The sequence below is a fragment of the Drosophila tropicalis genome, unplaced genomic scaffold, assembly GCF_018151085.1.
Source record: "Drosophila tropicalis isolate 14030-0801.00 unplaced genomic scaffold, ASM1815108v1 contig_805, whole genome shotgun sequence".
Classification (NCBI taxonomy): Eukaryota; Metazoa; Arthropoda; class Insecta; order Diptera; family Drosophilidae; genus Drosophila; species Drosophila tropicalis.
Genome location: NW_027173295.1, coordinates 2,483,337 through 2,508,204, shown reverse-complemented (window position 1 = coordinate 2,508,204; position 24,868 = coordinate 2,483,337). Strand labels below are relative to the sequence as shown.

At 35.2% G+C, this 24,868-nt stretch overlaps 1 protein-coding gene across 5 annotated transcripts in view; it reads right to left on the bottom strand.

The window, feature by feature from the left end:
- bbg (big bang) overlaps nt 1-24,868 on the bottom strand; it is a 141,210-nt gene that overhangs the window by 75,606 nt on the left and 40,736 nt on the right. Inside the window, exon 1 of one of the 5 annotated variants that reach the window (XM_068294053.1) lies at nt 96-176. The exons of 3 other annotated variants lie outside the window; for them this stretch is intronic. In XM_068294053.1, coding sequence (XP_068150154.1) covers nt 96-138 — 43 coding nt within the window. In that variant the 5' untranslated portion in view covers nt 139-176. Of the gene's footprint in view, nt 1-95; nt 177-6,276; nt 6,385-24,868 lie in introns of those variants that run through there. One more of the 5 variants, XM_068294051.1, reaches the window with a different exon arrangement.

The following is a 24,868-nucleotide window of genomic DNA, read 5'->3' as shown; positions in this document are numbered from 1 at the left end:
TGTATATGTCAACTACACTTATCTCTTAAAAGGGAGTTTCCCAACCAAAAAATAAAAAAAACAAAAAAGGATTTAGAGTCTTAATTGGTTTCTACCTTGTTTGGCTATCAAAGCGGCACGTCTCTGTAGGCGATACATGTTTCCTTTGTTGTATTTATAGGTAGAACAAATATATGATCAGATATATATATTTTCACTTGTTAGCCAAATATTGAGCCACTTAAAAACAGTTCATTGTTTAAATTTTTCCTTTTATTGCCACTCGCGTTGCTGACCAACAGACAAACAAACAAACAAACAACAAAAAAAAAAATTGTATCTTCTTCAAACTTCGTCGTAGAGTAGACCGCTTGAGATGACGTGCAAAATTCAACTGAACTAAAAATTGAACTTCCTGGCTGCAAAAAAAAAGTACACAAAAAAAAAAAAGGAAAAAGAAAACACATAAAACGATCTTTTAGATACAAGAGGCAAGAGCCTCGCGTCGTGTAGGAGTTCTCAACAACTGCAACTTGTTTGAACCACAAAGAGATAGCAGAGGCAGTCAAAGAGAGAGAGAGAGAGAGAGAGAGAGAGAGACCAATGGCGAGAATGGGAGAAAAAAAGAAGCGGCTTAACTTAGGGTAAACAAAACTTGCTAAAAGCAACAAAAAGAAGAACTTGTTTCCATTGTCCATACTTGGAGTTGGCTATAATGTGTATCGGCCTAAGAGATGGCCCTCCCTATAAGGCAAAGAGATCGATCAGCTCAGCAACGAAAAAATAAAGAGCTTTTCTAGCTTCTAAAGAGAGACTTTTTGGGGATTCAAGCCACAACATGTTCGAGCCCCAACCGTTCGGAAGAGAGTGTTGCAACATTTTGACACTGAACTTGCTTTCAGTTAGATTTGATCTTGAATTGAATCTAGCCAAATGAATAAAGTGTTCTAAGGATCAAACAGAAAACGATTGTGAAATGATTTGAGAATGAAAAAGAAGGCACAGCTATTCAACTAGAGAAACTCTAAGAAAACTAAAGGAAAAATTAATGCATTCCAATATATAGACCAAAATTTACTTAGAAAAGTAAGCAAACCTACAACTATTTATAAAACTCATTTTCCAAATTACTTTTCCTTAATGTAAATATATAGAAGTAGGCTAAAATGTTGACCTAAAATAAAGGCTAACAATCTTCTCAATAAATAACCAAACAATCAAAAACAAATGATCTAATTGACGCCTTTTAAAAACAACATTTTTTAATTAGAAAATTTGTAAAAAACAAAAAGAAAATGGCAACTAATTTGTTAATTTTTTTGTGTAGGTATAACCACAAAAACTAGGCCAAATCACAGCCAACACAATTATCATAGGCGTTAAATCAAACACAACATATTACACGAAAACAAAAAATTTTATACACTATTCTTTTTTTTTTTTTGGTTTTTGCCAAGAAGATAGTCATCAATACAACATTCCAGATCTACATACATACATAGAATAGAATGCACAACATCTCATCCGACTTAATTAAGTTCAATAAACTCAAAACAAAACTCATCGCAGCATAAAAGAATAAACATTTAGTTGTTAATCGTAATTCTGAGTGACTGCCGGGACTGGACTGACACTGACTTTGCATATATCGTGTATGGTAAATCTGTTGACTGAAAACAATTGGGTCAAAGTTTGCGGGCCAAAAGCAATTTATTTTCACAAGAACAAACAAATGAATCTAAAAAGCAAAAACCAAAAAGAAAAAAAAAAAACCGAAATATCAGAGGACTAAGACAATGCCAAATAATGTATACCCTCTCTAAAGGTTTCCTTTTGATTGAATGAAGGACTACATTCAAGATGTAGATATAATGGCTATTATGTAACAGTATAAAACATAATTTGTTCTTCTTTGTTTCTGTTTCTTTTCTCATTTGAAATTTACAAAATGTTCAAGCCTCAACAGATTGATATTGATTTTATTTGAAAATGCATTAATTCTACTTTTTTTTTTTGCGAAAACTCTTAAGCTGAAAATAAATAATGCCTTTTCTGAGTTGGATTCATTCATTCCACAATAAAGGAGACAAAATATTGAAAGATCCTGACATCACCTAACTTCTGATTGGTCAAAAATTACCATACCCCGCAATGTTGCAAGTGTATTCAAAATCGAGATATATGTAGAAAAAAAATCAAATCTGACAAAATATTTTATGTGGTAGCAAAATACCGAAAGAACAAAAAAACCAAAACAAATAATTTACATGCCAAACTTGTTGGCTTCGCAGAGTTAGCCAGAGACATGCCAGTTGAGTAAATATGTAGAGGTGTTTGGGGCAAAATGGGGGAAGATTTACTACATGAAAGCGATAAAGATCTCTCAATCTCGTCGATCTCGTTGATGGTATGGGGGGCTTACCTATAAATATGTTCTCACGCTTTATGTTATGCTTAAGTTGTCAAAGTCAAAGCTCTGAAACTTTGTTGTTCATTTTGTGCCTCATTATAAGGGCACTAAACGAAACGATTTTCAGCTTGTTCTGCTTTACGTTTTCGTTTTCGTTCTCTCCCCTCCCTATGAGTGGGGGGGAGGGTCATCAGTTTATTTATATTTTTTTTTATTGAACTATCAAATGTGGCTTTATGACCAAACCGATCGCACCTTTACGATGCACTTGGAGAGTCCGTAAGGGCCTAATTTTTATTGAGTCTCGTTTATACGCTACACGCACTTTATCAATGCCCTCGACTTGCGTCGTAACAGAAATTGATTTTCAAATGCAAAAAAAAAATGCATTTCATGTGTTAAATTTTACAGTCTTTTCGTTTTTATAATTGGATAAAATTGTCAATTTGTAGATGCCGATACGTAATCCGAGAATCTTAGCATAGAGGATCGTAAAACACAAAATGTGTATCTCATTCTGTGTCTTTCTTCGTTGGCCCTCTGTTACCTGTTACCAGGTACTTAAACAGTAGTTAAATTAGCTGCAACTCTTGAATTGAATCTTGCCTTTAGTCATTTAGTTTATGATTTTAATGGCGGGGACTTGGCGTAAACGGAATGTTCATAACCATAAGGACTCGATAGGAAGTGACCATTTGTATGCCAAGATTATGTCATGAAACTGATTCACTTAACGATCGTTTTAGATAGTTTCATAAGTCCATCAAATGAATAAAATGATGTTCCTAGTTTTTGTATGTGGCATATATTTTTGGATTGACAACTAAAAGCATTCCCTAATGTTTGTCTTAATAAAAAGGACAATGTAAACATTATATAGCCTATTTTCTTGCGACCCAAAATAATTTGAAAAATCGAAGACTAAGAAGTTAAAACACATAAGTTTTAATAATATACGTGGAGTTGTGTTGTTGTTGTAATTTGTATTCTTGAATAACTCATTATCTACTCATAATAATACAATCAACACATATCATTCAGTTTCTTGTTCTTGAATTCTTTATTATATAACATCGTTTTCAGCATGCCTTGCGCCAAAAGCTATTCCACTTCAAAGTATATTATAGGCCACAAAATAATGGCAAAACCCCAAAAGAAAGAAAACAAAAGTACACTTCATACATACATACATACATACATGCAAATGAATATATGTATATATATCTGTCTATATAAAATGAATAAAAATGTGCAAAAAAATCAGCTTCTCTAACAAACTGAATAGTCATAGAAAAAACTATTCACGATTTGGCCAAATAACAAAAGAAAGCTACGCACGGGCCCCAGACAAAACTCCAGTCTACACACACACATACAGACACTCCATATACACAAACACCATACTTCATATACGAACCTTCCACTTCAATAACAAAATCTACTTATTTTCGCATACAAAATTCATTAAACGCGATCATTGAACCTCACGTAATGGAAATAACGCAAAAAAAAAAAAAAATAGAAAGAAAAAAACGAAAGATACAAATTTATATAGTACTTAGGTATAGATATTTATATTGAGAGATCAGCGTTTAAAAATAAAAATTATTCTACACAGATTAGCTGACAAATTGTTGGAAATTTGTCACACAATTAAAATTAATTATTAAAGAAAGATTCCTACCGAAACCCACAAAATGAAATGGAAAAATCGAATCGATGAAATCGAATAAAAACTAAAAACCATTAATTTCAATTTATGTGCCGAAAAATTGTTTTGTGAGTAAATTTTCAATTGGCATTTAATTGCGTTGACCAAAAGAAACAGTGGAAGGGGCCATTCGAGGGGAGATGAGCGGGCAATGGGAGACCGAATTACTTGAGAGTCTCCCATTCATTGGCGACAGCCGCCAACCAATCGATACAATTTCGATTTCAATTTCAATTTTGATTAAAGCATTCGTCTGACCTTCAGCATTCATTTGAGATTTTCGTTCACGATGATAATGACGACAATGATGATGATGATGATGATGATGATGATGATGGTGATGATGATGATTATTATTGTTATGATTGTATTATTGAATTCGATTTCAATGATTTCTTTAAGGAATGTGCGACCCAGCCATTGCCATTGCCACTGCCACAGGCTTTCGTATACATCTGTGGCATCCACAGCAGAAGCAGCAGCAGCACCACCACCACCAGAGTTCAACAGTTTAATTATAGATGGATATATTTATGTTAAAGAGAATGATCGCAAACAAGAAGAATGTGGATGCAGATGTTTTGCAATGATGTGCAAGTGCAAAATGGATTTCTGTTTTGTGTTTCGATTTTTTTTTTGTTTTCCCCAAATGGAATCAATAATAATCAACATGAAATAAAAGATAAAAGAAAATCCTCAGAGATGGAATAACTTTGGCTCGACCGACAAACTGATCGGGTGATTCTATATGATTTTTATACGGTCGGAGATGCATAAAAACGAATGACTTCTAACTGTTTCTTTATATATAAAAATATAAGCCATCCCGAAATTCTGGGAGATATCCCGTTTTTGAAGGCAATGGTCAGGACAAAAAAAAACCAGCTGGGGGTTGTGAATTTCGAATAATTAAGGAATCACTAAGAAATCAGCCGGGAATTATTAATGAATCATTTAGGAACCATTCAGAAATAATATAGAAGTTAATAATGAATAATTATTTAAGGCATTCATTGATGAATCGTTGAGGAATAATGAATGAACAATTCAGAAATCATTAAGGAATCGTTTGTGAAACATTAAGGAATCATACCGCAATCAGTAAGGATTCGTTAATAAATCATTGATGAATCAATTGGGAATCATTAATGGAATCGTGAAGAAATCAATAACGAATCAATCAGGAATCAATAAAGATTTATTTATATTAGGAAGCATTTAATTTTTTGTATACATGTATATTATTTGGCCCAGTGGTCACCCGTTTGCTAATAAAGGTTAAGCAATTTTTTAATACTTTTGTGACTATGATTTACTAGTTAACTTTTCTCTACAAACTTTGTTTTATTCAGAACATTTACTCAAACAACAATAAGAAAAACAAATTTTCAATAAAATTGTATATTGAACTATAGCCAAAACAAGTAAAAGAAAGAGCTTGCTGTATAATCAAATATAGCCATATATATTTTTTCAGCTTTTCTAATTTTAAAGGAAAATTGTCATCTTACAAAAACTGTTTGCCGACACAACCTTTCTTCGTCTCGAACTTTTGCCATCTGGCCAGATGATGACAACTCTTATCAGCTTATGTCTTTTATACATGTATCCTATATACAATATATAGATATTTATATATGTACATGTGTGTGATTTCTAGTCATCATTAAATTGCTTTGTCATTTCTCTTCTTCTTTTCCATATGCTTATGGCCAATGATCGTGTCTAAATGAAATCTAGAAAACATTTTGTTGCGCTTACTCTTTCTTCTGCTAATTTTGGTAATGAGAACAGAGGGAAGGCTATAAAGCTTACTAATGCGATTACATTACAATACTTCATAGATCAAGGCGAAGAGAGAAAGAGTGAGTGAGAGGGAAAGAAATAGACATTCGGCTATCTAATAATAAAAGTGAAAAAACCAACTATATAGATAGTCTGAAAACTTGGTTAGCTGGTGACCACAATAAAAGACTTGGCAAAATAAGCGAGAAACGCCTAATATGTTCAGAAAAATGTTTGAAGAGTCAATGAACGTTGCGTAATTTCAATTAGATTTCCTCTTCTTCTCCTTTCTTCCCCCAACTTCTTTTGGCGCGGGAATCGGAAATGATGGGAATGAAATTGCATTTAATATTTCTATGCTATTTTTCGAGCTTTTGTTGTTTGCCAGGTAATTAGAAAGACTGAAGACAAAAACGAAAATTAGCCAATAGAAAGAACTACAAAAAGGTCAAGAGACTTACCCAAAATGAAAAATGAAAAGCAATTGCAAGACACTCACCTGTAAATAAAACAAAATAGTTGGTTACAATTTTGAACAGTGAATAGTTCTTTAATTTTGATTAGCAGACTTATCAAAAAGAAATGTTAATAATGTTAATAAATTTAAATTGCTTAATAAATGTGGAATTATATCATTCCTCGTTCAATATTCTGATTTTAGTCATATTCACTTTCAGTTTTCATGAGAGTTTTATTTTTTTTCCATTGTTTCTTTACTTTTCTGAAGGAATTTCCGCCTTATGCCTTACGTCACTATTGATCAAATCAGAGATGAAATTATGTGACTGCCTTTAAGATTTAAGAAAAGAAACAACATTAAAAACAATTTTTTTTCTGACATGGTTTGGACATAACATTTTTAACTCTTGTATGTTGTGGTATGTTTTTTTTTTTTTTTGTTTTGTTTCTTTTCTGATTTTGATGGTCCACCAATATAATAAGCTGTGACAGGCCGCCTGGATTTATTATAATCTTGTCTAATGAAATTAACAACAACAAAAAAAAAACTCCAAAGAAAAAAATATAAAGAAATAACAGCAACAAAAACTTTTAACTCTACAAATAATTTATAGTTGAAGTTGTAGTTGTCGGCTTATATAAATGTGAAATTAATTGCTTAATTTAGTGGAATGGATTGCGAGAGTCTCTGACAGTTTTTATCACATTATTAATAAGAAATAGAGCTGCCAGCCAGCCAGCCAGCCAGCCAGCCAGCCAAACAGTGGAAACCACAAGCAAACATAAAATGGAAAACGAACAAGAAATCAAATACCAGGAATAATACATCGGTCCATGTCTCCTCAGAAGTTGCTGCCGTTGCTGCTGCTGCTGCTGCTGCTGCGCGCAGCTGTCAAGTTTTCCATACGCCCTCGTCTTTGTCTGGGTTCTGGTTCTGGGCTGCGGTTCTACTACACACTAAACTGTCAACGTGGTCATAATTCATAATAATAAAGCTTGAGCCAACAGGGGAGACGGCGCCGCCAATTCTTGGTCGTTTCTATATAAACATACCACACCATGAACGACACACAACACTCGAAACAACACACTGGGAGAGTCGACACACAATAAAATGCAAAAAATACATACATATGTACATATGTATGAAATAAAAGAAAACTAGAAAAAAACCCAAAAAAAAAATTTTTAGTTCAGGTTGATGACGTTTCTAAAATACTCTTAAAGCTTTAAGTTGCAGTTAAAAAATAAAAAAATTTTTAATTTTTAACATTTGAAAATGTCATACAACTGATTTAAACCCAAAAAGCTCTTCGAGGCTCGAGATCAATCTTCAAAAAAAGATTTTTTTCAGGTTGCCTGTGTAGCCATTTCAAGACCCTCCAAGTTCCATCATTAGTAGACTTGGCTTAGAACTAGTTGAGAATTCCATATAAATGAAACGAAAAAATATTGGCAATGCTTACAATGTCAAAGTCCACCATTTTGTGTTGAATTCATATAGATAAACTTCAAAATTGATTTAAACATTCACTTATTTACTAATTTATTTAAATGAAGAGTTTTTCTTTGCCAGTTTACAGTATTTATTTGGTAAGAATGAATCCATCGCCATACACAGTATTCGGTTAATACAAATTCAACTTCGAAATATATAAATTTTTATTCAGTTTTTTGAAGTTCTTATTTCACATTGATTGAGGGATATGGTTATCAAATCTGACATCGTAAGCGTGAGCCCAATAGATTTGCAACTTCGATTTATATTCTATTAACGAAATGAAGCTACATAAACTTGTATCTCATGTTTAATAAACACAATAGCTTAGTTTTTGTCTGTTTCGCTTAACAGAGTTTATCCATATCAATTTGTTTACTTTTCTTATCAACTTAAACTTATTTGCAGTACTAGGTGCCAATAGAATCAATACTCATCATCTGACAAACCAAAGAAAAATCTACCAAGACTCAACTCAGATTAGAAATGCCCATTTGTAGTGTAAGTAAATAAAATTTATGAATAGATGAATAGGACATTAAGGTTTTTGGGACGAAAATGTACCTTTAAAAACTTTTCTTTCAGTTTGAAAGCCCAAACTGATTGCTAAAAATAATCTTAATCTGACGTTGATGAAATGATCAGGAGCCATTTGGATTAATTGCTGTAATATGCTAATATACCCATTCTTATTTTGCACTACAAATATAGAAATATATATATATGTATATATGTATATGTAAACGGTTGGTATACAGTCGAGTTCAGCGGCATGTTGGCAGCTTTTGTTCTGTATTGTTACAGAGAGTTGTGGGTAGAGAGGTTTTGTTTATTTGTTACCTTTTGTTATCACAAAATTGTTGAATTGTTGACTCAGCAGCAAGAGCAGCCAGCAAAGGTGCTGCAAAATTGTTCAAACTGCAATTTTTGTGTTGGTTTTTTTTTTTTCGCATGAATAAGAGATTTATGCCAAAATTTTAACGGAAAAGGGAGTGGTGGATTGGTGGACTTGTTGGCAATTTGTTCTCTGCCCTTTTGGCATAAAAAAAATGGTAGAGAAAAACTATAAATAAGTTATGGTATAAAGCGATAAGATAAACTCTCTGATTTGTATGTACAACTATTATTAAATTATGATGAAAATCAAAGCTATAACTAATAGTCTCAATGGTTTCAATGCCAATTTCATATCTAAAAAGAATTTTTACTAGCTTTTCGACTAATTTATCTAGTATATAGTTAAGGCTCAACGTTCTGCAAGCTGCATAATCTACATCAAGAGATGAGTATGGTAAAAAAAAAACGAAACGAAACGAAACGTAAAGAAAAGAAAAGGAAAACCCTAACAATTGCCCATCCCAATGGGCATAGTTTTCTTCTTCTTAGTGTTTTTCTTTTTGCTGGCTTTTTGTTTGGTTTTTTTTTTTTTTTTTTTTGGTATGGATTGGTTTTGTTTTTGCCTGTTAGGCTGATCAATCGCACAATTGAGTAAAATCCTACTTTATTTGCAGTACTCGAAAGCGTCGCCTGTTGCACATGAGGCACATAGGCAACCTCCGGCTGGGCCTTGGCTTTTGTTGTTTTAATGGCTTTCGCTAACATAAAAGCCATTAAGATAACATTTTTATAGGATTTCAATGGCAGTCACGGCAGCAGCAATAGCAACAGCAACAGCAACAGCACACACCACCAATAGCAGAAAAAAAAGCAACAAAGAAGCTTTGGCGTTTTTTATGGCCAAGTCCCAGTCCCAGTCGAAGTTGCAGTCAAAGTTCCAGTCCTAGTTGTAGTTGCAGTTGCAGTTGCAGTCCCAGCCCTACCACAAACCACCTCCAAATGTCATTGACTATCAATAGAAGATGTAGCAGCAGGAGCAGCAGCAACAGCAGTAGGAAACATTGGATGGTCCAGCAACAGGTTGGCCTTTTGTTTTAAAGTCTTTCAACCTCTCTTTCCCTTCTCTCTTCCCACAGCCCCACACACCATTTGTCTCTGTGGCTGTGCGCTTATTAAACGCAATATTTGTGGCAAGTTGCAACCATTTGCTGCTGCCGCTGCTGTTGCTTCTTGGCGATTTATTTTTGTTGATTTTTTGCGTGCCAAAAGGGTTTTCCATTTTTCAAGCCACTTCCTACTTCCAGGTTAGGCCAAGCTAAGCTAGGCTAAGCTAGGCTAGGTAAAGGAGCCCAAAGCCCTACCCTAGGACTCTCTGTTACGAGTGCAAAAACGAAGCAGCAGCAGCAGCAATCCCAAATCTCAATGCCACTCGATGATGCACTGCTCTTTCGGTGTCTGACTCTGACCCTGCCACTGACTTAGACTTGGTGAAGAAAAACATAGCTCGACACATTGGCACAAAACTGCAGAATTGTGTATTGAAAATGGTTAAAGGAAAAAGTTAATAAAATTTATTGAATAATCACTTAACTACAGAATTTCCTTGTTTGAATATTTTCAGAGTTTTCGGTGTTGAGAATCTCTTTTAGTTAACAAAAAGTTCGTGTACTTAGCTTGACCATAATCTGTTATGGTGAATTGGAATGGAAAGTTTTATAATTTTAGCTCTAGCTTTTGTTTCTATAGAAATTTGCCCACTTGATTTGCTTTCAAATTTAGTCGATAATCAAATCAATTTATAATTGAATTTTGAAATTAAAAGGGAAATTCAAATTATTTTTATTTACTTAATGATGTAGCAAAACATATAGCTAACCATTTTGTGATCCAAACTATTCGTTTATTGAATTTAGTTCCACTATGCAGAGTAGGACCTATTCCAAACCATCTACTATACACACTTTCAACAAATTGCTTCGCATTCTTCTGTTTGGCCAACGTTTTATATTTTGTTTTTGTTGTTGCTGATGCTCTCTAATGCCCGACAATTGTTGCCACTTCTTCTTCCTAGTTGGCTTTGCTTTTCTATACTTTTTCCATCTTCAGTGTTTTTTTTTTTTTTTTTTATTCCTCTTATTTTTTTTGGGGAGCGTCATCATAGCCTCAGAGCTTCCCCATGCCATGGCGAACCTAAAGCATTGTCCATTATGCAGCATTATTTGCTGCTTCCATCAAAGCAACAACAGCAACAGCATCAGCAACAACAACAACAGGAGCAGCCACAGCAGCTGCTGCTGCTGGTGGTGCTGATACGATTCCCGGGACTCCCCGAATCCTCAATCCCCACCCAATCTCCAATCCAGCATTGGAGAGTCCGGATTGTCCGTGCTCTGACTTCTCTGTGCCCTTCTTTGCATTGACCAGCAACAAACAAAAACACATAAATTGCATTTGTCGGTTTGTTGTCGTTTTCATAAATAAGATAAAGATAAACGACCAAGTTGCATATTATTTGTAATTGCATTTGTTGTTGTTGTTGTTAGTCAGATCTCCTCTTCAACGTCTCCCCTTCTGCTGGTGCCCTCTGCTCCCTTCTAGCATCTAGCCTTTCGGTTTAGAGACATTTGCCATTGATAGCGCAGCATTTGAATTTATTATTGGGGAAGAGCATTGAACATTAAATGCGGCAAAGGGAAGTGAGAAGAGCAAGCCAAGGGAGACGGGGTGAAAAATGGAAAGGAAAAACCCAGAGAAAAAGCTGAAAATGCTTTGCAATGGATTTTCTTCCTTTTGTTGCTATTTTTTTCTTTTTTCGGTTTGAGTTTTTAATGAGATTCTAGAATGAATGGTTTATCATTAAAGCAAGATGATTGTAAGTAAGTGTGTCTGTGTGTCTAATAATGAGGCAAGAAAACTATATGAAATCAGTTAAGAATTTCTACAGCTTTTCCAAAAGACTGATTGTATTTCAACCTTGAGAACAACAAATTCTGCAGGCATCACCTACAATTTTCAATCCATTCACACGCTGTTCCATCAACGCCGTCAGCCACTTAAGCACGCCAAAAGATCAAACAAAAAAAGCAAAATTTTATCAACTTTTGCGGATCGTCGACTTGGCGACACTCTTTATTATAATATCACATTGTTTAACTTATTTCTGTTACTAATTAATATATTTCGATTATCTCCCAGCACTCCACCTAAATGAAGAATTCAAAAAGATACTTAAACAAAAAAGAAAGAAAAAACAATTCTCAGAAGTCGCACAACGTTTCGTATATTAAGTTTATCTCATTAGAATTTGACTAATATTATTTAATTTCTATGGGGACTTTCAGTTTGGCTTCACATATATACCCCTGAACTTGAATGCATATGCACAGGGTATGGAAAATCCAAAAGCCAAACAAACCTACCGCAGTTAAAGCCAAAAATAACAACAACAACAATAAGAACCTGACACAGCCGCCACAGCAGCCACAGCCAACAGCCACTTGAACATACAGTTTGAGAGTCATTGTCATCTCGACTCCCTTTTGGAATTCACCGGGCTATATCAATTTACATGGCTCTGCTGCCTGGTTCTGTGACGTTCTTTCGTTCACTTTTTTTTTACCTTATTAAATTGAAAAAAATAAATAACCACCAACTGTAAATATTTGCAAAAAGGCTATACGGAAGCTTTTTTATAACTTGTTAATATGCATTGCTTTTTTTTTCGTGTATGTATTTAAGATTCGTTTTGTTTTACGTGTTGGTTTTTGGATTTTTTTTGTTTTTGTGCAAAAAAATAAAATGAAGTGCGACAGGCGCTGTTGGTTTCGAGTGGCCTTTAGAACATCATTCACATCAGCAGTAAGAACAAGATACAACGGCAATAACAATGCCAAAGCCCTCTCAACCCATCAACGAGCCAGTCGTCAGTCAGTCGAGTGAACACATTGCGGCGGGCAGGCAACCTGTCAAGGAAGCTTAAAGTATTTGACAAAAACAAAATACTAAACAATCCAACAAAAAACAAAAACAAAGCCAAAAGCAAAAGCAAACAGGGAAATTGTTAAGACTGTTCAAGGTGATAATGGGAATACGGTTGAAGTGATTTAAGACTGAACAACAAACCGATCAAATATTGATACACCAAGTTATTATGGATCTAGGATTTTACACACCGATTATAGAATTATAATACTTAATTCTCTTAACTCTGATTCTCTTAATGCTTGAAAAAATTCAGCCAGAGCTAACGAATACACTTCTGTTCTTTTGTTTAATTGATCGCACAATATACACTTACACAGAAATTTTGCAATCACAATACTACACTTGACTTTTAGAACTCTAGCTAATTGCATTTCCTCCTAAGCAATCATTAGTTACGAGTAGAGAAGAGCAAACAACAGGAAAATTCATTTATGGCCAGCGGAGTAGAAGGAGAAACAACTTCATTCACTGCAGTTGTGTGTTGCAGTTGCTGTTGAGTGAGGGGCATCAAAAGCTATTTAAACTCTTTGACACTTCATTTAAAATGAAAATGAGAAGCCACAAAGCAAGGCAAAAGCAACTGCAGCCAACACCAGAGAATGAAATATCTTACATTTCGTGCTAAGACAGCAAACAAAAGGCAAAAAAAAGCAATAAAAAAAGCGAAAAAAAGGAATACAAAACAAAAAACAGAAAAAAAAGGAAACCAAAAAACAAAAATTAAATAAGAACTTTAGCGCTATAAAAACCTGAAACTGAAACCTGAGCGCGGTATGCTGGTTGCATTGATAGGGACGAACTGACGACGATGAAGGCAATGGTAATGGCCATGGCCAGGACAAGGAGAAAAGAGAGGAACGAAAGGTTGGGGAAGTGGTAGATGAAAGGGTAGGGGCTGGCCTGGACTAGTGGCGCATAGCGAATGGCAAATGGTGGGATAAGGTAATCGAAGGGCGGGGAGAGGTCTAGGGATGTCTTGCATGAGGGTGAACAGTTGGAGTCTGGACCTTCGGCGACAAAGTGTCGCCCAGTCTAGACTCTGACTCTCTTTACACTGGACTTATAGAAGTCTTTACTTTTGTCAGATTCTGGGAATTACACGCGCAATTGTTTGGCCCCCAGACTGACTGACTTTTGACTGATTTGCAAGAAGTCTTATTCTCCATCTTTATTCTTTTTTTCCAGCGACAACTAAACTAAACCATAAAAAACACCTCAATCCATGGGAAACAGTGTGATGCTTTGTATGCTTCCACGTATACATATATGTACATATATCCAAATATTAGTCATCCAAAAGAACCAAAGGAATAAGAGTTTTATTAAAATTTCAGTTTCATGCAGCCAAAAAAAAAAAAACAAGAAAAAGTGAAAGCAAATTCAAAAAAGGTGTGAAATTCACGCGGCAAACGAAAAAGAAAAATAAAATGAATACAACCACAAATGGCGGCTTTGATATTTATGAGTGACTGGCGAAATGAAACAAAACGGACTAACTGACTGCCAGGCGAATTGACTGAGTGACGTCATGGCACTTACTGACAAGGTTTCCGTGCTACGTGTGTGGTCCTTGTTGGGTCTGGAGCCAAAAGCAAAAAAAAGAACCAACAAATAAAAGCACAAAGAACAAACTACAGTGAAGCATGATAAATAAAAGCCCTAAAGCACAGATGTCCTCTAGATAGAGAACTTGCCTTTCAAATGTAAAATATCCTAAAGAATTTTCTTTTAAAATGTTTCAATTGTTTGCCATAAAGTCATTTGGTTTGTCTTAACTAGATTATAGTATTTGAGTTTGTATTATTGTGATTAAATCATTTGGTTATATTTATAAACTTTATCTATGTATACCTACATCCCAGCTGGATTACGGCAAACTGACTGTGAAAAGCGGCCAAGACTAGAACACTGTATACCGAGTAAGCCTTACGTAAGCGATGAAGTAATCAACATAATTCCGGCTACGTATTAGTCGGTGAGTATTAATCAATCTTTGCTCAAATCAAAATATTGCCAATGCTTACAATGAATATTAGTGTAAGTACTTTGCCTTTAAAGGATTTAGTAGTCAATCTCTCAAACCAATAATATACTATTTTATCTATATATTGATAAAGATATATGTATGTATAATATACATTGTATATAAGGCAAAGTTTTATTTCATTGCCAAGTTGAATTGGCAGCATTTGTTGGAGTTCTCACTGCATTCTGCACACTAAGAGATTAGACTGGAGTTCCAGGATCATCACCCCACACGGGTCTGAGTCATTCATATTCAGCAAAAATCGAAATCTCACGCCGCACATACACATACACATACACACACACACAGATATTTTCATACATTTGGCAAAAGCAATTCAAGCTAAAAACTTACCCCGAGTTTGGACTTCTTTTCCCAGACTCAGTCTTAAAGCTAAGCAGGCAACCAGCAACCAAAACCAAAGACCACCGGCGCGGTGTTTGTTTGCAATTTTTGTTGAATGAAAATTGAATTTCAAGCACATAAATTATAGGTTAGGTTTTCGATTGCTGTTGTTTTTATTATTATTTTGTTTTTTTTTTTTAGACTTTTATGCGGAACTATCATCATTAGATGCCATCAAGAACAGAACAGAACAGTATACAAGCTCAAAAGATGGACTTTGATAATGTTCTCTTCGCTTTTTGCTGTTGTTGTTGTTGCTGCTGTTGTTCTTGTTGTTGCAGCTGCAAACTGACCTGTGCGCTGTGGCGCTGTCTTGTGGTACGTGGCAAAGGCTCATCAGGCATTCGACTCTTGTCTTAAGCCCTAGACATAAATATTAATAAAGTCGAGAGAAAAAAAAAAAAGAATAAGTAAGAGATAGAATCCAAGCTACACGAGCCATTTCGCTTTGAAACATTTAGAATTCTAATTAAAAAGCAAGTTGATCTTCAAGATGATTTCCTTTGCTTTTTGCTAACGAGAGGCTGCGTATAACACGTGCCCCGTGAGACTGTCGCCTAACGAGTAACAAACGTAATCAGGTATAATATATATAGGAATTGCATATTGCAGATTTGAAATTTTTTTTACATTCTTTCAACTGTCATTACCAATAACTCGTATAACTGACAGTCATAAGATTGTGATTGCGAAAAACAAAAACAAATGTATCTTCTTCACATTTTAAATGTTTTTAGATACTTTTTTTATAAGCTAAGCAATCGTTTAAAGTATTTTTTTAAAAGTATAACCAACACTTCGTAAGAAAAATATGAATAAGTTTCATACAAATCATAAATGACAGTTTAACAACAACTGACTTAATAAGTGTATGTAGCAGAGTTTGCTTTCGCTTACAGTTTGAGATGCATACAGTGATTCTAGGATCTTTTGAGCGCAAGCATAATCACAATTCATCTCTATGAGGCTTAAATACCTGAACGTAATTAACATTACACTCAATTAACATTTTCTGTTCGCAACTGTTTTACTGTTAAAATGCTGTTAAAACAAAAGAACAAAAAATCCATGAGATGTTAGATTTAAATAAAAGTGAATCGACTAAGAGTTACCCTATATATATTGGATAGGATATATAAATAATATAGAATGTAAACACAATACACGATTATATTGAAGGGTATGATCAGTCTCCTGGTTGTGGCCGCAGCTGCTGCTGCTGCTGTTATGGCTCCTTATAAAAGAAACCCAAGTCAATAAACGCGTTTATTGTCTTAGCCAGCCCCTCTAGCCCCACTCCTATGCCTCCTGTGATGCATTTTCCCTTTACTCATGGTATTCTACCCACTTCTGTTTGCCTTGTGTACATTGTCTGTGTGTTGTGTGTTGGTGCCAAGAAAAATGTTGCTGTCGCGCCATTGTCGTCGTCTCTGTCTCTGTCTCTGTCTCCGGCAACGTCTCCGTCTCCATTTCTGTCTCCGTCTCTATCGTCATCCGGCTCCTGCTGCTGTTGCTCCTCATCTTGTATGTACTTGGGTTCTTGTGTGCCAACTTTTGTCCATTTTAAGGCAGCTGGAATGTTGCTTTCTTGTAAAATTGTTTAAACAATCAGCTAGCTCTCTTCACTATGAGCTACTGTGTTTCCTCTTGCTCTCTGTCTCTCTATCTCTCAGTCCGTCTGTCTGTCTGTCTTTCTTTCTCTATCTCTATCTCTGGTGGTACTCAATGATTTGCTCTTGACTTCTATTTGCGTTTGCTCTGTGCGGGAAAAACTATTTGTTTTTTGCTTTCGTGTGTTGCCTTATTTAGTTTTTATTTTATTTGCAACTGGTGCTTGCTGGCGGCAGCGGCTGCGGCTGCCGCTTTCAGTTGCACCTGCGCTGCCAATGTTAACATTAACATTAACAGTCACAGCGCGTGTGGGCAGCAAAATGTTGCTGGCAACACATGTTGCCAACTTGAAACACTTTTTTTTGTTTTCTTTTAGCAGCAGCAACAATGCCTCAATCTTAAACAAAAACACATTTCCTCATTCTTATCCTTATTCTCTCGCCCTCGCTCTTGTACTCGCCTTCGTCCTCGTCATCAGCGAAACGTGGACAAACAGCAAATAAATATTATTATCGCGATTTTTGTTTGGCCAAAGGTGGGATGGATACAGCTTTCTGAATCCATGTTTCTGCTTCCTTATTCTTCTAAGCCAGCCCAAAAAAAAAAAAATAAAAAAAAAAAAAAAACCAAACAGACACGCAATGAAGACAACATCTTTTGAAAAGGGTCAAAATATCATCAGGCAAAAGGTTTTCAGTTTTCGGCTTTCGGCTTTACGTTTCTGTGTTTTTTATTGTTGTTGTTTCTTTCTGCAAAGGGACTTCAAAGATTCAAATGCAAAAGGTTTTGATGTTCGGCGGTTGATAATAGCCGCAGCCGTAGCAAGCAAAGCCAAAATGAATTGAAATGCGAGATTGGCAACACGCGAGATTTATGAGCTGCAAAAATAAAAAAGAGTTCATTTTTCTGATGATTTTGGTCAACTGATTTTGAACGACTTGAATGAAATATGATGGCAATGTTGCGATTGCAAATAATAATAATAATAAAAGATTGGGGAAATGTGGGAAAATATTATTTCAAATAAGGTTTTTTTTGGGATTCAATATAAAAAACAAATGAAAACAAATGAAACACAAATTCACAAAACTAACTTGTTTTTGACCTTTAAATAAATTTCTAGTTGTTTCACTTTATCTATAATAATAATATTATCATTAATTATATAATATAAGTAATTGAATAAGTTAAAAAGCGAAATTGCATCTTTAAGTAAACAAGTAATTTATGGAATTATATTTGCAAATTTAAATAAACTAACTACAGTTTTAGCAGCATTGTGCAGCATTACAAGTTTGACAATCACTTGACTGGCAATAACTGACTTGGCTAAATAACTGTAAATCTCATTACAAAACTTTTCGAAACAAAAATGTCAGGTAATTAACACCAAACTGATTTTACACCAAGACCTGAGTGAATGAGAATGTGGTGCGAGTCTGATAGGAAATGCCGTTGAGTGGTGGTGAGTGGTGGCGAGGCGGAGGCGTGTCACGCCAAATGTTAAATGTAATTAGCAGGCCTAAAGGAGAGTCTTCAGCAGCAGCAGCAGTAGCACCAACTGAACATCCAAACAACCAAACAACCAACCGACCAACAGTAACAGGGAGTAAGAAGCCTTCAAACTAGTTGGACTTGGTGGTTGCCTTTTGTGGGCAATCCAACTAACGCAAACCACAGAAACAAGCGGGAGGAATCCGAGTAGCAGGGGAAGGGGTAACTACTATTACCAACATACAACAATATGGCGCCACTAATTAGAAATTCTTAGCAGCCTGGCGACAATGGCAACATCTTTGGACATTTAAGGAAGTGCCAAAGTGACATTAAATAGTTCTGCTTCTGTGTCTACTTTTTCCACCGACTTTTTAAATGCTTTTTCAAGTGTCAAATGTGTGTGTGTGTGTCTGTGTGTTTGCTAAATTTTATTTCTTTCTACAGATTACTATTTATGGTCATTTGACGAAAGCCTGAAAGTCTTAGAATGACATCTTTACAATTTAAAAAGGCATTTGCAATGGCTTTAAAACTTTTAGTTAATTCTCCTTCGGGTTCCCTTCAGATGAGATGTTTGCAAATTAACTTTCTTAGTCAATTAAATAGACCAACGAAATAACAATTGAGTTTCAGATTTTGCCCAATGTTAATATGACTTATTGTTGATGCTTTTAACTAAAAATGCTTTTCATGTTAGATTGTAAAATTACATACTTATGGACATATGTACTTAGAAACATTGTGTATACGCCATGTGGTTTATGGGATTTTGTTATGAAAATATCTTGTCGCTGCATTGGCATGATAAAAATCACAATATGGTCAACAAGAGAAAAAAAACCCTTAAAAGACATTTGAACCATTAGAGAGGTTGGTTAGCCATAATGCAGACAAAAGATGCAGTTCCAGCTACATGGCCATGGACAATGACTTTGTTTGGTAAGGTTCTGGTTCTTTGGACCTCGCTGGCTCTATGGCTCGTTGTTGTTGTCGTCGTCGTCGTCGTCGTCGTCGTCGGTCACATGCTTATGAGCATTTAATTAAATGCAAGAACAACGTAGAAGAAGACCGAAAAACTGCATACTTAATGGAAAACAGAAGGAACATCCAGCTGCTGCAGTAGCAGCCCCCAAGAGTCGACTCTTGAGTCCCAAAAGTTGCTAATTAAAAAGGCAAACAACAAATGCAACACACACACACACAAACAGAAGCACACAAAAAGACACACACACACACTTACATATACACAGGAAGCAACAACATCAAGATGCCGCACGAAATGTTGTTAACCTTTTCCAGCAGCAGCAGCAACAACACGAACCAAGCAGGAGTTGTCTTTGACAAGCCAAGGAGCAAAATGCTATCACCAGGGACCAAAAACAAAAAAAAAAAAAATACAGCAACTAAGAAGTAAAAGAACCTAAGGAGAAGCTACTGCGGCTGCTGCCGCGGCAGAAGCCGCCTAACGATCAATAGAACAGAAAACAGAAGCAAACTGAATAAAAGATATGGTACTTGTGCCGAGGGATGGTAAAGGAGGCGGCCAGGTAAAGATAGGGAGCCAGGAACGGGGCGACACAATATGTTGCAGCAACATTTTCGTGCAGTTGACATTCGTGCCACAAGTGGCAGGGCAACAACTGCATCGGCAAGTTCTTAGAACGCGCCACATGCTGCGACACGTTTTTTTTTTCCTTTGCTGTTTTAACTTTTTCTTTTTTGTATTTTTCTCTTTATTTTTTTTTTTTTTTTTTTTTTTTTTTGCTATTGAACTTGAATTTTAAGTGCCAACTGTATGCAGGAATTAATACCAGAATGAGCAATCACAAAACAAAAAGGACACAAACACAAAAAAAAAAAAGAAACAAAATGGCAATCAAATGTTGAAAAGTTAATCATTAAGGATAATGTCGTGCCAAATAAACTTAGCTCGACACTTGGAACATCTTTCGAAATCGGTAAAACTATTTTAAAACATCTCTTAAATATTTTAGTTTTCTTAATCTAATTGAAATTTTTTCGAAAGCATATTGTAAGCTCATATTTAAAACAAATGTATATATATTATATTTAATTTTCAACAAGAAGGTTCATTAAACATTGTCTATAACACGACACGAAGATGAATCTCATTAACAACATTTTAACTTTCAGATAGATTTGAGCAATGTTAAAACACTGAAAACCTTCCATTCAGTTCATTTTCAATAAGTTTTATTACCGCTATCAGCAGATTTTACAAAAGAATTCATTCGATTCAAATAAAGCAAAAAAATAATGGGCAAAGCCTACAATCTCCATTAAATAATCTTCCCAACTTCTTTTCTTTGATTTGAAAAATGTAATACTGAAAAAAACTTGTTAGCTATTACAATTCACGTTCCTTGTGACAGCTCCATATCATCTGTCTAGACTAGCAGGTTAGATGGTAGGTCTGACCCTATGACATTGCCTTAAAGCAACTCACAGGGACAAATAAAAGGTTGCAGGAATTTCAGGGTAAGAGATATTCCGGAAATACTCGAACACACCATGGAATACCTGGGATCCGATCCATAGAACTCTCTCCATGAAGCAGCCAAACGTGCAATCTACCAAATGGTATTTAGTCAAATTCTTAATAAAGATTTTCTATACTTTTCTTTCCATTAATGCTTTGTTGATGTAAAGTTTTCATACAATTCGACAGCATCTTATCAGAGAAATGTACAACAAAAATAGGTTATAGTAAAACAAGAATCTATTGTATGTAGTTAAAGACATTTTCTCCAAGTTTTGCCAAAAAATAAAAGCAAAGTTTTCTGCTTACATTTTTCGGTTGACTTTAGAGGAAACTAAAAATTCCCCATGAACGAGTTTATGCATAGACAACTTGCCTAAGTAGCATAAATAAAATTAAAATCCTTTTTTTTTAGTTGGAAAAATGTCAGAGCAGCAATATGCTTATATCCCTATAATGCCCTACCTTTGGCTGTATTTTTTGTCTCTTTGGCGATGTCCTTTTTTGCATTTTTAGTTGGGGCAATTTGCCGTTTTTCAATTTCTACCTTGCCCAAGCACTTCCTGCACTTTCTGCCTGACTTTTCACATTGAAAGGTGGATGCCGATGGTGGTTGTGGCGTTGGAGCAAAGGGTTCCAAGGCAAAAGGGCGAATGCGCATTTAGCATTCAAATTGCTCCGCGCTCTGTGTGTTTGTGTCTGTGTGTGCGTCCGTCAGTCAGTCAGCTAGTGAGTCAGCCAGTTCGGTCAGGTCATCGCGTATGCAATTTTCCCAGCATTGCAATTTTGCTCCTTTATTTCTCTGACTGCCGTGTTGTATAAACTTTTATAATCAAATTAAATTTTATGGCTTATTGGCAAAATGTGTGCGCATGCAAATCCAATTTCCCCCATTTGACTTTTCCTACTACACGCAGGAAAATACATTTTCCCTTTTGTACTTTTTATTTTTTTATGTTCTCTCGGTTTTTTTTCCCCCTCAAGCGGACTAGATATTTGCATAGCTTGGGCCTTAGGTTAGCTGGTTTTATTTCAGGGAATACAAATTGAAAATTTGTAGCTTTTGCTTAGTCCTTTCTATGTGCATATGTGTGAGTGCGAATGTGTGTGTGAGGACTTGTGGCCAAATATTTCAAATCTTTGCTTGCAGTTTGATTATTTAAAACTTTAATTTAAATTAACCATATCAAGTGGTTAAATAATTTCAAATAAAGCCAAATTGTTCATAATTTAAGAAAAATAAACATTTTGCATATGAATAATTAAATAAAGCGAAGCATTTTACTATCTAGTTTAATGAAATTTCCTGTCAAATGAATGTCATTTTGCGTTAAGGCTTTTGGGCCAATTTGTAGCATAACATTTTTGCTCAAACAAGGCAAAAACCGATTACTAAGAGCATGTCTTTCCCTAAAAATTCTAAAGAGCCAAGATAGAGACAGAAACAGAGAGAGAGAGAGAGAGAGAGAGAGCAAAGAAAAAGGGAAATGTTTTCTTCTCCCTTTTTCCCTTTTTGTATAGAGCAAGTAGCACTCGAAATAGTTGAACACTAACTAAGTACTAACATATTTTTTTTTGCTTTTTGTCTTCTTTGCCTTGGCACTTTTTCTGCTTCTACGGATGCCAAAAGGGTCTTAGCCGGGTCCAAAGGAATCAAGCAACCAACCAACCAACTAGACAAACGCCCACCCACTCATACAAGCAACCAACCTACCTACCAGTTACTATCTTTTTTTCTGCTAGCCGTATTTAAAGCAAATTAAACAAAATTGCGCGCAATAAAACTTAATGGCTAATTAAATGGGTTGGCTGGGTCGAGAGATGGAAGGGCAAAACAAGAAGAAGAAAAAAGACGATATATATATATATGTACATATATAGTCCATAGAAAAGGAAGCAGCTGGTTGCAATTTCGCAAAAGGCTTTTGCATAATTTACAAGTAGCAAAAAAGAAAAGAAAGAAAAAAAGTGTGAAAAGGAGATAGAAAGTATCTTTTTGTGTTTCTTGTCCACTTTGATATCCTTTATTCCTTTAAGAGGGGATATCTACACCTGTAAGTTCAAGCAAAATGGTACCATTTAAACATTTTGAAGAAGAAGAGATTATTATTGCTTGATATAAAAAAAAAATAAAACTAGGTACATACCCTCAATGCTTCCTAAACCTTTTAATTTGTATTATGTCTAAACTAAGTGATGAGTAAATGCGATTCGATACTTTTGTGGCACTTTTTTTCTTTGCACCCTTTTTTTGTTTTTAGGGGGTGGCATATATAGTTTTATGTTTTACAATATTCGCTACGAGTTTTAATGAAATTATACCAGTTATTGCTTTATATTCACACTGTGTGTGTGTGTGTGCGTGTGTGTGTGTAGATGTGTATTTGTATGTGTAAAGGAGATTATACTCTGTACTATATATATGCAAATGGTTTTTGCATAATCTATATGCAGCTAAAGTGAGTATCTCAAAGATACACACAACACACCAAGCCACTAACCAGCCAGTCAGACAGCCAACAAGTTTGCTGCCATAATCAACTTTTGAACATTTTCGCGAATTTTTGGGTCGGAAATTGAAGAATGAGCAAGACTTAACTTCACTTAAACAAACAAAGGTTATTTTGTTGTAAGCAATTTATTAAAATATATTAAATGTATCAGATGCAGCTTACCCTTAAAACGGATCATCGTTAAACTCAATCTCTTACCTGAAAAAGATTGGAAATGAAAAATATAATTAATTGATAATTTGGTAATGTACAATACATATAGATATTATAATTAGAAAAAGGATCCACAGCTTTGGTGTTTTTAATTAAAATAAATTATATTTGACACTCAATCCAATGAACCTAAATATTTGTTTAGGGGAATGGGATGGGTCACTTCCGGAAAGTGATAATTGGCTATATTTCGATAATAAACTTTGTGATATCCAATTCCTAGTAAAAGAACATTAAAGGTTGTGTTATTTCTAATGTTGAAATTCAATTTGTACTTCTCATAAACAAAGAAGTACTTAAAAACATTGTTCCGATTTTTGATTTTGATCAATATTGGTAAGGAAAAGATTGGAGTAACTTTAAAGAAGTCGGGATATATGTATGTACCTACATATGAACGATTAAAACAAAATGTCCCAAATAGCCCCACTCTCCCCCACATCGACACAATTTAGAATTGTTTAAAGCGATTACATATCAATTGAGGATTTCATTTGATCATCTGCGAAACGAATTGAAACTATTTGAGCTCATGTTCGGTTTGGGCTTAACGATTAAATGATAAGTTTAAATTGTCATTTTTATGTCCATTTTTCCTTTCGACTGCCACTTGATGCTCAACTGTCTGATTACTGTCATAATTTTGCAACTTTTTCTAATCCTTTTTGCAGGCCCCTTGCCCTCCTGTATTTCCCCCGCCCCCTTAGCTACTTACCATCATTTATGATGCTAGCGTTGCATCCTTTTTTTTTCTGCCATTTTCTTTTCATTTTGCTCAAGTCTCTTTTAGCTATTTACTCATTCATTATGTCCAACTTTAAGGCGTTTCTCACAACTTTACAAAACTTTACATAGTTTCTTTTGCTGTTTCTTTTATAGGTTTTTTTTTCGAGTATTTTTGTAATTTTAATTAGCCAGCTGTATGGCTGTTGCCCCTTGCTTCAGACTCCTTTTATCTTTTTAGCTGCCTGCCTTACGCTCAATTTCTTGACTTGGCTCGCGCACTGTCAGATAAGCGAGCAAATTTCCAAATGGACAACCAAGTGGAGGACCGACCGCCTAGCTAATCTGCATACAGGCACAAGAAAAAGAAACAGATTTCTTTTCCCTACTCCACTTCATCCATGGCCGTAGCGATTCCCCCCAGAGCTTTGACTTAGTCCACCTCCCATTCCGCCTCTTCCACTCCCACTCTCATCTTATGCCTGCAGTTTGCCTCATGGGTAATTAGTGCATTTTAGGCCCTTTTTACATTTTTTGTGTTATTTTTTTATATTTTTTTTTACCAGGCTCCATTTTAAGAGTTATGGGCATAGATAAATGGATTATGTCCCTAAAGGAAAAGAGAAGACTTCTTTGACGGGCAACACACACACACAGAACGAAACAAACTTGCAGCATTTGGTGGCAAAGCGCAAATCGTAGTTAAAGTCAAGATCT